Source organism: Sapajus apella, unplaced genomic scaffold, assembly GCF_009761245.1.
Source record: "Sapajus apella isolate SASKATOON/1434 unplaced genomic scaffold, GSC_monkey_1.0 scaffold33, whole genome shotgun sequence".
Classification (NCBI taxonomy): Eukaryota; Metazoa; Chordata; class Mammalia; order Primates; family Cebidae; genus Sapajus; species Sapajus apella.
The window spans coordinates 21888504-21902883 of NW_022436973.1; the positions used below are offsets into that span (position 1 = coordinate 21888504).

The 14380-nt window shown below is 42.3% G+C and overlaps 1 protein-coding gene and 1 long non-coding RNA gene across 2 annotated transcripts in view; one reads left to right on the forward strand and one right to left on the reverse strand.

The window, feature by feature from the left end:
- Window positions 1–3170, forward strand: part of LOC116562964 — a 20354-nt gene extending 17184 nt beyond the window's left edge. Inside the window, exon 2 of the long non-coding RNA XR_004274148.1 lies at window positions 2704–3170. This is a non-coding gene — a long non-coding RNA (uncharacterized LOC116562964). The remainder of the gene's footprint in view (window positions 1–2703) is intronic.
- Window positions 1–14380, reverse strand: part of PANK2 (pantothenate kinase 2) — a 33499-nt gene that overhangs the window by 10645 nt on the left and 8474 nt on the right. Inside the window, 3 exon segments of the mRNA XM_032295517.1 lie at window positions 1737–1913; window positions 3172–3425; window positions 5412–5764. Of these exon segments, the coding sequence (XP_032151408.1) occupies window positions 1737–1913; window positions 3172–3425; window positions 5412–5764 (784 nt within the window).

Sequence of the window (14380 nt, forward strand, 5' to 3'; positions counted from 1 at the left end):
AAAAAAAAAAAAAAAAAAAAAAAAAAATCCAACTAAAAACTTAGCAATAGACTTGAGCAGATATTTCTCTGAAGACTACACACAAATGCCAATAAACATATAAAGAAATGTTCAGGCTGGGCACCGTGGCTCACGCCTGTAATCCCAGCACTTTGGGAGGCTGAAGCAAGCAGATCGCTTGAGGTCAGGAGTTCAGGAGTAGGAAACCAGCCTGGCCAACATGGCGAAACCCAGTCTCTACTGAAAATACAAAAATTAGCCAGGCATGGTGACATAATTTACAGGTGTGCCTGTAATCCCAGCTATTCAGGAGGTGAAGCAGGACAATCACTTGAACCCAGGAGGTAGAGGTTTCAGTAAGGCGAGATGATGCCACTGCACTCCAGCCTGGGTGACAGAGCAAGACCCTGCCACATGAACAAAAAAAGATGTTCAGCCAGCTGTGATGGCTCACACTTGTAATCCCAAAATATTGGGAAGCCAAGGTAGGAAAATCGCTTGAGGCCAGGAGTTTGAAATCAGCCTCGGCTACATAGCAAGACCCTATCTCTACAAAATATAAATCAGGTGAGGCAATGCACAGCTGTAGTCCTAGTGACTCAAGAGGCTGAGGCAGGAGAAACACTTGAGGCCAGGAGATCAAAGCTGCAGTGAGCTATGATCGCAACACGGCACTCTCACATGGGTAACAGGGCAAGACCCTGTCTCTTAAAAATAAAAACACTATATCACTTCACTCCTATTAAGACAACTAAAACCAAGAAGACAGACAATAACAAGTTTTGGCAAGAAATTTAAACACTCATAAACTGCTAAGACTGTAAAAGGGAACTACTCTGGAAAACAGTGTAGCAGTTCCTCAAAAGATTAAACATTGTTACCATATGACTCAGCAATTCTACTCTCAAGTATACTCCCAAGAGATTTCAAAATATATGTGTATACAGAGACACACAAATGTTCAACATTATTCGTAATAACCAAAAAGTAAAAACAATCCAAATGTTTACCAACTAATAAATGGATAAAATGTAGTATTATCGATATAATGGAGTATTATTTGGAAATAAAAAAGTACTGATTCACACTATAACATGGATGAACTTGGAAAACATTATGCTAAATGAAGAAGTAATCACAAAAGATCACATACTGTGTGATACCATTTATACAAAATGTTCAGAAGAGGCAAACCTAGAAAGACAGAAAATAAATTACTGTTTGGCAGGGGTTGTCGGGGAGAGGAGAATGGTAACTAATGAATACAAGGTTTCCTTCTGGGATGATAATCATGTCCTAAAATTGGATTATAGTGATGGTTGCACAATCCTGTAAATATACTAGAAACCACAAAATTGTACACTTTAATATAGTATGTAAATTATATCCCAATGAAGCTTATTTTTTTTTATATCTGGTTTTTTTTTTTTTTTTTTTTTTGTTTTGTGATGGAGTCTTGCTCTGTCGCCCAGGCTGGAGTGCAGTCGCACGATCTCGGCTCACTGTAACCTCCGACTCCCGAGTTCAAGTGATTCTCCTGCCTCAGCCTCCTAAGTAGCTGAGACTACAGGTGCGCACCACCATGCCTGGCTAATTTTTGTATTTTTAGTAGAGACAGGTTTCACTATGTTGGCCAGGCTGATCTCAAACTCCTGCCTCCCAAAGTGCTGTGATTACAGACATGAGCCACTGTGTCCAGCCCACCTGTATTTCTTACAACACACATGCCCCCTTACCTTGAAGCTACAGCCCAGCCTGGCAGACCAAACCTCTCATAGTCCCCTCCATAAATGTCTCGCACTAGTTTATCCACTTTGGTGCTATCTCCACGAGAGGCCATTTCAAGAGCTTCTTCAAAAGTGGTACAGCCAGTAAGAAGACAGCAAAGACCAAAAAAAGTTCCTCCTCCAAGACTATAATTAAAAATAAATAACATAGTATTATAACATTTTTAAAAATAGGAACAGGAAGGTAACATTTATGAACCCCAAAACCATATTCGCATATCCAACCCAATCATCCAAATGCCACTGGTAGGAAATAAGTCTGTGCAAGGTAAGGTGCCTGATACACACCTTTGAGACACATATGTATGTGAGCTAACATGCAAAGCTGCAAAACAGGGCCCATGGGCCCAGCAAGTCTAGCTCTCTGACAAGTATGAAGAGCCTCAGGTGCAAATCAGCCCAACACACCTAGGGCCATGCTAACACCTCCCTCCCTTTCCCACTCCAAGTACATTCCCTGAGTCATTCTCATCCAAGCACCTCGTTACCCTGGCTCATCAGTGCCCTCCCTCCCTCCACCCATTATACTCCTCCTGCAATGTGTTTTGTCCCCAAAAAAATTACTCCTCTATTTAAATCACAACTGTTTTCTAAAAATTTGTTTATCCCATTCCCTAGATCCCTGTTTTTCCTGAAGTAACCTCTGACCCTTAAGCCAAAACATTCTCTTTTTCCATCTAATCCTTTCTTTTTTTCAGACAGTTTCACTCTTGTTGCCCTAGCTGAAGTGCAATGGTGCTATCTTGGCTAACCGAAACCTTGGCTTCCCAGGCTGAAGCGATTCTCCTGCCTCAGCCTCCCAAGTAGCTGGGATTACAGGCATGCATCACCATGCCCAGCTAATTTGCATTTTTAGTAGAGACCGGCTGATCTCCACTCCTGACCTCAGGTGATCCACCCACCTCTGGGATTATAGGCATGAACCACCACACCCCGCCCTAATCTTCTCTTTTCAGACTACCTTAGCTCAATTTTTCTACTGATCAGTACATGTCAACTTCTAAGTCACATATGTGTGTGTAGAAGCATGAAATTTACACAGGTTTCCAAGCTAGGCCCTTTCCTATGCCTTCTCCTTACAGATGCTGCCTAGTAACATTAGCTATTTTGCATATGCACACCATAAACGATCTGAGGGCAAGGGCTACAATGAGTCTGCTGATGTGATCTTTTAGGAAACACTTAGGATAATAAATCTTGAACGGTAGAGGTTAAAGAAAACTAGGTCATAAAATCAGAATTTTCAAAGAGAAACATTTGTTTGCATAATCCAGAAACACCTAAATCTTTCACATAACAGGTTCTTGAAGCTGCATATGTAATACCTGAAAACTCAGCCTGTTACGATATTAAGAATAAATAATGACTTTTATATACAACTTACCTAGTACCTGTGACCCGTTTGTAATTATCTTTGGAATATACTGCTAAGATGCTAACCCCTGAGCCAATGTTCACCAGAAGCAGAGGATATGGATTTTTCAAATCAAATGGTAACTTCTGACATTTTTCAGAATCAGCAGGGTTTTCAAAGTAATAGCACTGGGACCGTCCATTGAATCCAACTGAGTCAATGTATAAAATTCCTTTTATTAAGCAATCTAGTTCATCCAGTTTGCAAAGCTGAAGATCACCTATCTGTAATGAAATAAGAATGTACTCAAATTTTTTAATAAGCCAACAGAAACAAAAATTCCACTCAATAAGACATCCCCACTAACCTGAAACAAACCATAGAAGTGCACTCACAGATGGGTATTACTTGTGCACGCTTTACAGAACAGGTTTAGGAACAAACAGAGGGACAGAGTGCTGAGACAGACTCCTGCTACCGCAGACCTAAATACACTCTACACAGAAACTACTGCAGCAGCTGAATAAGTGTGACCAAAAAAAAAAACCACACACACACAAAATTTATCAACTTTCAAGCAGAAATCCAGATCTCTGCTCACAGGGACAACGGAGCTAATGCATAGCTCAGGCCACAGGCACTATCAGAAAGCATCTGGTGACACAGGCCAGGAGCCACAAGGACTGCGACAGAAGACCAACTCAGTGCTTTGGAGCGGTATCAGAAGAGGCCACACATTTTTTTTTTTTTTTTTTTTTTGAGACAGAGGCTTGCTCCATTGCCAGGCGCCAGGCTGGAGTGTAGTGGCACGATCTCGGCTCACTGCAACCTCCGCCTCCCGGGTTCAAGCAATTCTCCTGCCTCAGCCTCCCGAGTAGCTGAGACTACAGGCCCGTGCCACCATGCCCAGCTAATTTTTGCATTTTTAGTAGAGACGAGGTTTCACCATGCTGGCCAGGATGGTCTCGATCTCTTGACCTCGTAATCTGCCTGCCTCAGCCTCCCAAAGTGCTAGGATTATAATAAGCGTGAGCCACCACACAAAGCTGAGGCCACACATTATTTAACAACTGAAGCCAAAGGCTGACAATATCCAGTTAGAAGTTAAGAATTTTTTTCCATTATCTAAACTAGCTACAGCTTCTTGGGAGGGAGCGGGATTTTAGCATTCAAAATTTGGACTGTTTTTTTTTTTAATTAATTCCATTTAAATAATAAATGACTAAATTATTGTTCGTATTATGGAGCACTGTACAGTAATTAAAAATGAAGAGGAACTGTATGTACTCAAGTGGGAAGAACTCCAAGACATGTTAAGTCAAAAAAGTTAAGCTGTGGCCAGGCACAGGGGCTCATGCCTGTAATCCCAGCATTTTGAGAGGCCGAAGCAGGTGGATCACTTGAGGTCAGGTGTTCCACACCAGTGTGGACAACACAGTGAAACCCCGTCTCTACTAAAAGACATGCAGAATAACCAAGGCAGATCTCTTTCAGACTCATTTAGCAATAGAAAAACATAGTCACTGAAGATATTTTCAATCGTATTGCACCCTGAAGGTCAGGATCTTGGCCAATTCATTTGTCAGTTCTCTGGCCTACCCCCACCATCCACCCTGAAAGGACCTAGCCTCAAGGCCTTGTTCACAATGTTCTCCAGTGTTCACTCAATGAAAGCAAGGAAAGAGCGCCCGGCAGCACTCCCCCAGGGGCCAGACGTGGCGGAGAGACTCCAGTTAAGTATGCAGCACAGGACAACACATCAGAAGGCATTCTGGGAGAGGGGGGCTCTGCAGTCACCCATCTCAGACCAGCCCTGAGCCTGAAAACATCACTTTGGACCAGAGTTCCTTGTTTTTTCAGCTAGTGAACATGTCAGGAAACAACTGAGGGAGACAAATTATGTGGCAGACAAGAATGAAAACAATTTTAAGACATGAAATGATTTTTTAAGTATTTAAATCTCGTTTTAAGATCTAATGATGTTCCTCATAGGCAGTTCCTTACTCAACGTATAGCAGGTGCCCTACTTTTTCATACTAAAGAAACAAAATGCTAAATTTTTAGTGGCTCTGATTGTCATCCAGACATCTAAACTATACAACCAGCTCTAGATGGCTAACTCTTGACTATCACTAGCATACTGTTAATCTTCATTTAACTCAAGAAAATTCAAGTTCCATTAGAGATGAAAATTATTTCACCACTTGCTGCTGGTATTATTTTTAACAATCAAATTGCCATACATTGTATATAAGCTAAAAAATGCATACTGTGAGAAAATCCTGCTCAAATTTGTACGCTCCACCTCCAGTGGCACAAAAGACAGTGTGGAGACTTGAGAAGTTTTTATCTCTGCCCATTTGAATAAAAGCAGGCATGTCATGAGTGGGAAAGCGTATAAAGTGCAGATTGCCTTTGCGTCCACACAGAGTCAGGTCCTTCAGTTCGAGGTGCACGTCCCGAATGCCTGTGGACCCATAAGCCACATTGGAGGTCAGATACTTCCGAATGCTTTTAAGACTTTCCACTTCTTCCTCCTCTTCTTCAGCGGTGATGTCTTTGGGTTCAAAATAAACCAGCTTGACCAGAGTTCCACCGATATCCAAGCCAAACCATGGAAAAACTAAATAGGAAAGAAAAACAAGTCAGAACAGCTTTTTTCTGAAAACTAAATTTACACTTACCACAGTAGCAACATATTTCAAACCCTATGGTTTCCAAAGAACATAATTCTACACAAAAAGGTTTTGGGACAAAGAAATGTGATTCCATCTCGATTTAGATGCATTATCTTTAAAAAAAAAAAATACTAGAGCAAAGATGAAAAAGAAAAATAACAAAGTATTGAACCAACCCAACCATCTTGTCAGACAAGCCCAAACGGCATGCATTATGAAATATTTTTAAAATAACAAGGTATAAGAAGCCAGGTGCGGTGACGCACACCTGTAATCCCAGCACTTTGGGAGGCCAAGGCAGGTGAATCACGAGGTGAGAAGTTCAAGACCAGCCTGGCCAACATGGTGAAAACCGTCTCTTAAAAAATAAATAATAAATAATAATAATAATAAAAATAACAAGGTATAGGCCGGGAGTGGTGGCTCACACCTGTAATCCCAGCACTTTCGGAGGCCGAGGCGGGTGGATCACTTGAGGTCAGGAGTTCGAGACCAGCCTGGCCAACATGGTGAAATCTTGTCTCTTAAAAAAAAAAAATAAAACAATAAGGTGAAAAGAAAAAAAAAAAAAACAGAAGGAAAAAATAAAATAACAAGGTGACTACTCATATGCCTCAACTGTGAAAAAGATTCAGAATGAAAATCTCTCTTATTAGCTTAAAAGAGAAACATTGAGACTTCAGAGGTCAGGTATAGTAGCAAACTAGAGACAGGAAATTCCCAACACTATGTAACATATAAGCTAAAATGTCAATGTATCTTTCAAAATGTGATATCAAATATAAAAGGTTTCAACAGACGTTAACATCAGTTCCCAAAAGGTCGAGGCGCAACAGCTTACGCCTGTAACCTCAGCACTCTGGGAGGTCAAGACCAGCCTGACCAATATGGTGAGGTCCCATCTCTACTAAAAATACAAAAATTAGCCAGGTGTGGTAACATGCACCTGTAGTCCCAACTACTTGGGAAGCTGAAACAGGACAATTTCTTGAACCAAGGAGATGGAGAATGCAGCGAGCTGAGATCGCACTACTGCACTCCAGGCTGGGTGACACAGCGAGACAGTATTTAAAAAAAAAAAGGGGGGGGGGTCGGAAGCTGAGGCAGGCAGATCACCTGAGATCAGGAATTCGAGACTAGCCTGGCCAACATGGTGAAACCTCGTCTCTACTAAAAATATAAAAATTAGCTAGGCGTGCTGGCGGGTGCCTGTAATCCTAGCTACTCGAAAGGCTGAGGCAGAAGAATCGCTTGAACCTGGGAGGCAGATGATGCAGTGAGCCGAGATGGCACCACTGCACTCCAACATTGGGTGACAGAGCGAGACTCCGTCTCAAAAAAAAAAAAAGGCCTGAAGAGACTGGATCAAGATGAACTACATAGACATACAGAAGGTCCCAAAGTAAGGAGGGGTCAAGGTGATGATTTTTCAAATTTACAATGGTGTAAAAGCAGTAAGCATTCAGTAGAAACCCAACTTCAAGTACTTACTCTGTTTTTTACTTTCAGTACGGTATTCAATAAATTACATGACATTCAACACTTTATTGTAAAATAATTAGCTTTTCTATTATTACTAAAGCATCTAGCTTTACACTAGAAGATTCTGCCCAACTGGGGGCTAATTTAAGTATTCTCAGCACATTTAAGGTAGGTGTGGCTAAGATATGATGTTCAGTAGGTTGGGTGTATTAAATGCATTTCGACTTACAATATTTTCTTTTTTTCTTTTTTGAGGCAGCATCTCACTCCGTCACCCAAGCTGGAGTGCAGTGGCATAATCTCAGCTCACTGCAATCTCTGCCTCCTGGACCCAAGTAATCCTCCTACCTCAGCCTCCTGGGTAGCTGGGACTACAGGTACATGGCACCACACTCAGCTAATTTTTGTATTTTTTGTAGAAACAGGGTTTCTTCATGTTGCCCAGGCTGGTCTCGAACTCTTGGGCTCAAGCAATTGCCCCACATCAGCCTCCCAAAGTGCTGGGATTACAAGCATGAGTGTCCACTGTGGCCAGCGTGATTTACAGTATTCTCAACTTCTGGTATGTTTATGGAATGAAGCACCATCGTAAGTCAAGGAGCATCGGTACACACTTCCCCTCCTAACCTAAATCCTAGATATTACTAAAGATGGGTGTTTAGGCTGGGTGGGTCACACCTGTAATCCCAGCACTCTGGGAGGTCGAGGAGGGCGGATCACCTGAGGTCAGGAGTTCAAGACCAGCTTGCACAACATGGTGAGATCCTGTCTCTACTAAAAATACAAAATTTAGCCAGGCATGGTGGCGGGAACCTGTAATCCCAGCTATTCAGGAGGCTGAGGCAGGAGAATTGCTTGAACCCGGGAAGTAGAGGTTGCAGTGAGCCAAGATCACACCACTGCATTCCAGCCTGGGTGACAGAGCAAAATTCTGTCTCAAAAAATAAAAAGACATGGTTTTATTGATATATTATTTTCTAAAATAATTCTGAGAAACAAGAAAAGATAGCAGCAACAGAATTAGGTTTACGGAGGCAATAACCATGCAGAAGCCTCAAAAGAGGAATGCTATTAAAACTGAGAGCAGCTATGAACGTAAGAGCACGTAGGGGTGCTCTTATCCAAGCTGCAGGGATGGTGGCTACCATGGAGAAACAAAAGCAGGTTTGGTGCAGTCACGAGTGATGGTGGAGAAATGTGTTTGGCACAAGTGGACAGGCCACTCCCTCTACCAATAACCATGTTCTATCCCCAACCCCCACAGAAGCAAAGTCTTCACTGGGAACAGGTACTGGAGCCCCAGAGTCAGGATGGCACACAGGTGGCTGCTATTACGCAGAAGAAATAAAGAGACATTTTGCCCTGTGTTTTGCAACACATTTCGTACCTCCCCTACAATCCATCCTGACCAACTGGTAATCCACTGGCAGAAGAATAGCAATTCTCAAACCAGGATTATCACTTTTACAAACTAGAAAAACTAAAAGGGAAATTAACACCACAAAAACGAGAAACCATCTGAAGAAAGAGTTGCAGGAATAAACAAGAGAATCATTAAATATTCTCAGAGGCAAAATTATATCTCATCCATAAAAAATAAGCTACCATAGAGAAAATCAAAAATTAAAAAACAATTGCCAGATGTGTGGTTGCAAAAATTAACACATGATAAAATCATATACAACTAAATACATATATGCAAGAGTTTATGCAAAACTGTTGATATTTATTTTTCACCTTTTATTTTTAGAGACAGTGTGTCACTCTGTTGCCTAGGCTGGAGTGCAATGGCTCAATCACGACTCACTGTAACCTTTAACTCCTGAACTCAAGCAATCCTCCTGCCTCAGCATCCCAAGTAACTAGCACTACAGGAATACAACCATGCCAGCTAATTTTTTAGCTGTTTGTAGAGACAAGGTCTCACTGTGTTGTCCAGGCTCATCTCCAACTCCTGGCCTCAAGCAATCCTCCAACCTTGGCCTCCCAAAGTGCTAAGATTACAGGCCTAAGTCGTCATGCTCAGCTAAAATTGGCAAACTTTGAATAAGGTTTGTCCATGTTCAATTTCCTAGTTGTGGGAAAAAAACGTTCTCAAAACCAAAAAAAAAGGGACAAACTACTACATATTTAATATGCATGAATCTCAAAAACAGGCTGAGTAAAAGAAACCTTGCACAAAAGGCTACATACTGTATTATTTCATTCACTTGAAACTTTTGAAAACCCAAGCTGGCCAGGCCCAGTGGCTCACGCCTGTAATCCTAGCACTTAGGAAGTCCAAGGCGGGGGTGGATCACCTAAGGTCAGAAGTAAGAGGCCAGCCTGGCCAATAAGGTGAGAAATCCCGTCTCTACTAAAAATACGAAAATTAGCCGGGCATGGTAGAATACAACTATAATCCCCGCTACTCGGGAGGCTGAGGCAGGAGAATCACTTGAACAGGGAGGCAGAGGTTGCATGAGCCGAGATCATGCCATTGCACTCCAGCCTGGGCAACAGAGCAAGACTCGGTCTCAAAAAAACAAAAACAAAAACAAAACTGCAAACTAATCATTTTTACATCTGAAAGCAAACAAATCATAGGCTTGAGGGCTGGGTTGGACTGCACAGGGCAGGAAAAAACTGTGGTAAACCAAATCTTGTTTCGGGGTAAAAGTGGGGTGTGGGTGTGGGTGTGGGGTGGGTGTGGGTATGGGTGTGGGGGTGTGTGTGTGTGTGTGTCTGTGTCTGTCTACATCCAAACTCATGGAATTGTATGTTTTAAATAGATTAAATTTATTGTATGTAAATTACAACTCATTAAACGCACTGGGTAAGAGAGAAAACAGGGCCGGGCGCGGTGGCTCAAGCCTGTAATCCCAGCACTTTGGGAGGCCGAGGCGGGTGGATCACAAGGTCAAGAGATGGAGACCATCCTGGTCAACAAGGTGAAACCCCGTCTCTACTAAAAATACAAAAAATCAGTTGGGCATGGTGGCACGTGCATGTAATCCCAGCTACTCAGGAGGCTGAGGCAGGAGAATTGCCTGAACCCAGGAGGCGGAGGTTGCGGTGAGCCGAGATTGCGCCATTGCACTCCAGCCTGGGTAACAAGAGCGAAACTCTGTCTCAAAAAAAATTAAAATAAATAAAAGAGAGAAAAAATTGGTAAAATGAAGCTGGAAAAATGGGCACAGAAAAAACAAATGGAAAACAAAACTAATAGACTTTCCCCAAATGCCTCTCAAGAATGAAGGAAAGGTCAATACAGAGAAAACAGAACCTGGCTGGGCGCAGTGGCTCACACCTATAATCCTAACATTTTGGGAGGCCAAGACGGGAGGATCACTTGAAGCCAGGAGTCCAAGACAAGCCAGTACAACACAGCCAGACCCTATCTCTACTTGAAAGGAAAAAAAAAAAAGAGGCTGGGCACAGTGGCTCATGCTTATAATCCTAGCAATTTAGGAGGCCAAGGTGGCAGATCACTTGAGGTCAGGAGTTCACGACCAGCCTGGCCAACAGGATGAAACCCCATCTCTATTAAAAATACAAAAATTAGCCAGAAATCACTTGAACTCAGGAGGCGGAGGTTGCAGTGAGCCAAGATTGTGGCACTGCACTCCAGTATGGGTAACAGAGTAAGACTCTGTCTAAAAAAAAAATTACCTGTAGTCACAACTACTTAAGAGGTTGAAGTGAGAGGATCGCTGAGCCCAGGAGGTCAAAATTGTAGTGAGCTATGATCACACCACCACACACCAGGCTGGGTGACAGGGACCCTGTCTCTAATTTAACAAAAAAAAAAAAAAAAAAAAAAAGAAAGATAATATAGAACCAGAAAGACTAACATCTTATGTGAGTTCTAGAAATTTCCCTGGGGAGAGGGAAGACACAAATCATCAGGTTACTCTAAGTGTTGAACAGTGTTTATCAGTCAGGAGAGAAGGGGAAGACAACTTAGACACGTCCTGTTGAAATTTCAAGATATCATAAGGAAAAAACTGAATTCCTATAAAGACACATAGATCACATAAAAGTCAGTATCAGACTTTTCATCAGCAGCACGATGCCAGAAGACAACAGAGCACTGGCTTCAAAGTTGTAAGGAAAATTATTCTGAAATTTGTATCCAGCCAACCAAATAAGCTTTCAAGTAAGAGTGCAAAAACAATTTTTACACATGTAAGGGATCAACTTTACTACTCAAAAACCTTCCCTAATATAATTGGTAGATGAATGCCATCATAATTTTAAAACATCCAAGGGCTTTAAGAAACTTTTTTATCTAAGAGCTATAAGAAATAAAAGTACTGACTTTTAGAAAAATAAGCAATCTGAAACTAAAATACTTACATGATTTCGACATAGGAAGTTGAAGAGGGAAGAGAAAGGAAAAGGAAATGAAAGCAAGCAGCAGTTCTGTCTTGTTGAAAAAGGGAAGAAAAGATAGATTCTGATTAATTCTACATAAGAATAGAGAAGTGATAGTTTAAATGTGTCAAAATTTAGAGGTAACTCCAGAGGAGGAAAAAAACATGACTTTCACACTAGAAAAAGGCAATCAGTTCAAAAGAACTGAATGACAAGAAAAGGGAAAAAGTACACTAAACACAAAACAGCCAGGTGTGGTGGCTCATGCCTGTAATTCCAACACTTTGGGAGGCCAAAGTGGGTGGATTCCTTGAGGCCAGGAGTTGGAGACTAGCCTGGACAATACAGCAAGACCATAACTCTTTTGTATTTTTTTTTTTTTTGAGACAGAGTCTCACTCTTGTCACCCAGGCTGGAGTGCGGTGGTGCCATCTCGGCTCAACGCAACCTCCACCTCCCGGGTTCAAGCAATTCTCCTGCCCCAGCCTCCCAAGTAGCTGGGATTACACACATGCACCACCACGCCCAGCTAATTTTTGTATTTTTAGTAGAGACGAAGTTTCACCATATTGGCCAGGCTGGTCTCAAACTCTTGACCTTGTGATACGCCCATCTCAGGCTCCCAAAGTGCTGAAATTTCAGGCATGAGCCATCGTGCCTGGCGCAAGACCACATCTCTAAAAGAAAATGTAGGCATAATGACATGCAACCCAGTTACTTGAGAGGCTGAGGCAGGAGGATCACTTGAGCCCAGGAGTTTGAGGCTACCGTGAGCTATGATAGAACCACTGCACTCCGGCCTGGCAACAGAACACGATCCTGTCACATAAATAAATAAATAAAGCAAGCCTGTAATTCCCAAACTTTGGGAGGCCAAGGCAGGTGGATCACTTGATCAGTAGTTCGAGACTAGACTGACCAACATGGTGAAACCCCATCTCTACTAAAAATACAAAAATCAGCTGGGTATGGTGGTGCACACCTGTAACCCCAGCTACTTGGTAAGCTGTGAGACAGGAAATCACTTGAGCCCAAGAGACAGAGGTTGCAGTGATCCGAGATCGTACCATTGCACTCCAGCCCATGCAACAGAGTAAGACTTCATTTCAAAAGAATTAAAAAATAATTAAAAAAATAGGCCGGGCGCAGTGGCTCAAGCCTGTAATCCCAGCACTTTGGGAGGCCGAGGCGGGTGGATCACGAGGTCAAGAGATCGAGACCATCCTGGTCAACATGGTGAAACCCCGTCTCTACTAAAAATACAAAAATTAGCTGGGCATGGTGGCGCACGCCTGTAGTCCCACCTACTCAGGAGGCTGAGGCAGGAGAATCGCCTGAACCCAGGAGGCGGAGGTTGCGGTGAGCCGAGATCGCGCCATTGCACTCCAGCCTGGGTAACAAGAGCGAAACTCCGTCTCAAATAAATAAATAAATAAATAAATAAATAAATAAATAAATAAATGGGCCGAGGCGGGTGGATCACGAGGTCAAGAGATTGAGACCATCCTGGTCAAAATGGTGAAACCCTGTCTCTACTAAAAATACAAAAAATTAGCTGGGCATGGTGGCGCATGCCTGTAATCCCAGCTACTCAGGAGGCTGAGGTTGCAGTGAGCCGAGATTGCGCCATTGCACTCCAGCCTGGGTAACAAGAGCGAAACTCCGACTCAAAAATAAATAAATAAATAAATGATGATGAGAATGAATGCAAACTTATCAGTGATCACAAATAGGTTAAATTTCCCTTCTAGACTGAAGAGAAAATTCCATGAGCTTAACCAGGAATTAGGAGGAAAAAAGGAGAAATTCAAGTATATGTTGATGTAAAAAGACATCTCAAACAAGATTATACAAGCAAACTGAAGGAAAAATGGTAAATCACCCACAACGGAGTCACATCATGAGGAGAAGCTGAATGCTTTAAAAGATGAAAATGCCATTTAGTCAAAAGTATTACACCTATCAAAATCTTAAGCACTCTTAAGCACCTCACTGGAAATGAATATACTAGATAGAGCAGCTGATTTACATTTAAGAGCCATGGTACAGTAAAAGTCACACCCTGTTTCAAGACCAGCATTACATGTGGCAAGGAGCTATGCTCACATGAGAGATGCCCCTCCAAACAGTGATCTATAGTGGAAAGGAGATTCACCATTCTCATCCCTATACTCACTATCATATAGTTACTGATGGAAACACTGGACAGAATGACTGGCACCATTCATTCAAATGACTTGCTGAATTTATACACCTGAATTTAAAGAGTAAAATAAATGCGAGAAGAATGCCACTGCACTGTATCAAGCAAATGTTGGCAGAAAGCAGATACAATACTAGCAGACCAAACAACTCAAACAAAAAAAAACATTAAGAGGGAACAAAAACTGTATCATGTGCATAAAAAGTTCAACTGATGAATGTAATAGCCATGGTCCTCACGCACATTAACATATATTTCAAAAAAATATTAACAAAGAGAAACTGAGGCCGGGCGCGGTGGCTCAAGCCTGTAATCCCAGCACTTTGGGAGGCCGAGGCGGGTGGATCACGAGGTGAAGAGATCGAGACCATCCTGGTCAACATGGTGAAACCCCGTCTCTACTAAAAATACAAAAAATTAGCTGGGCATGGTGGCGCGTGCCTGTAATCCCAGCTACTCAGGAGGCTGAGGCAGGAGAATTGCCTGAACCCAGGAGGCGGAGGTTGCGGTGAGCCGAGAT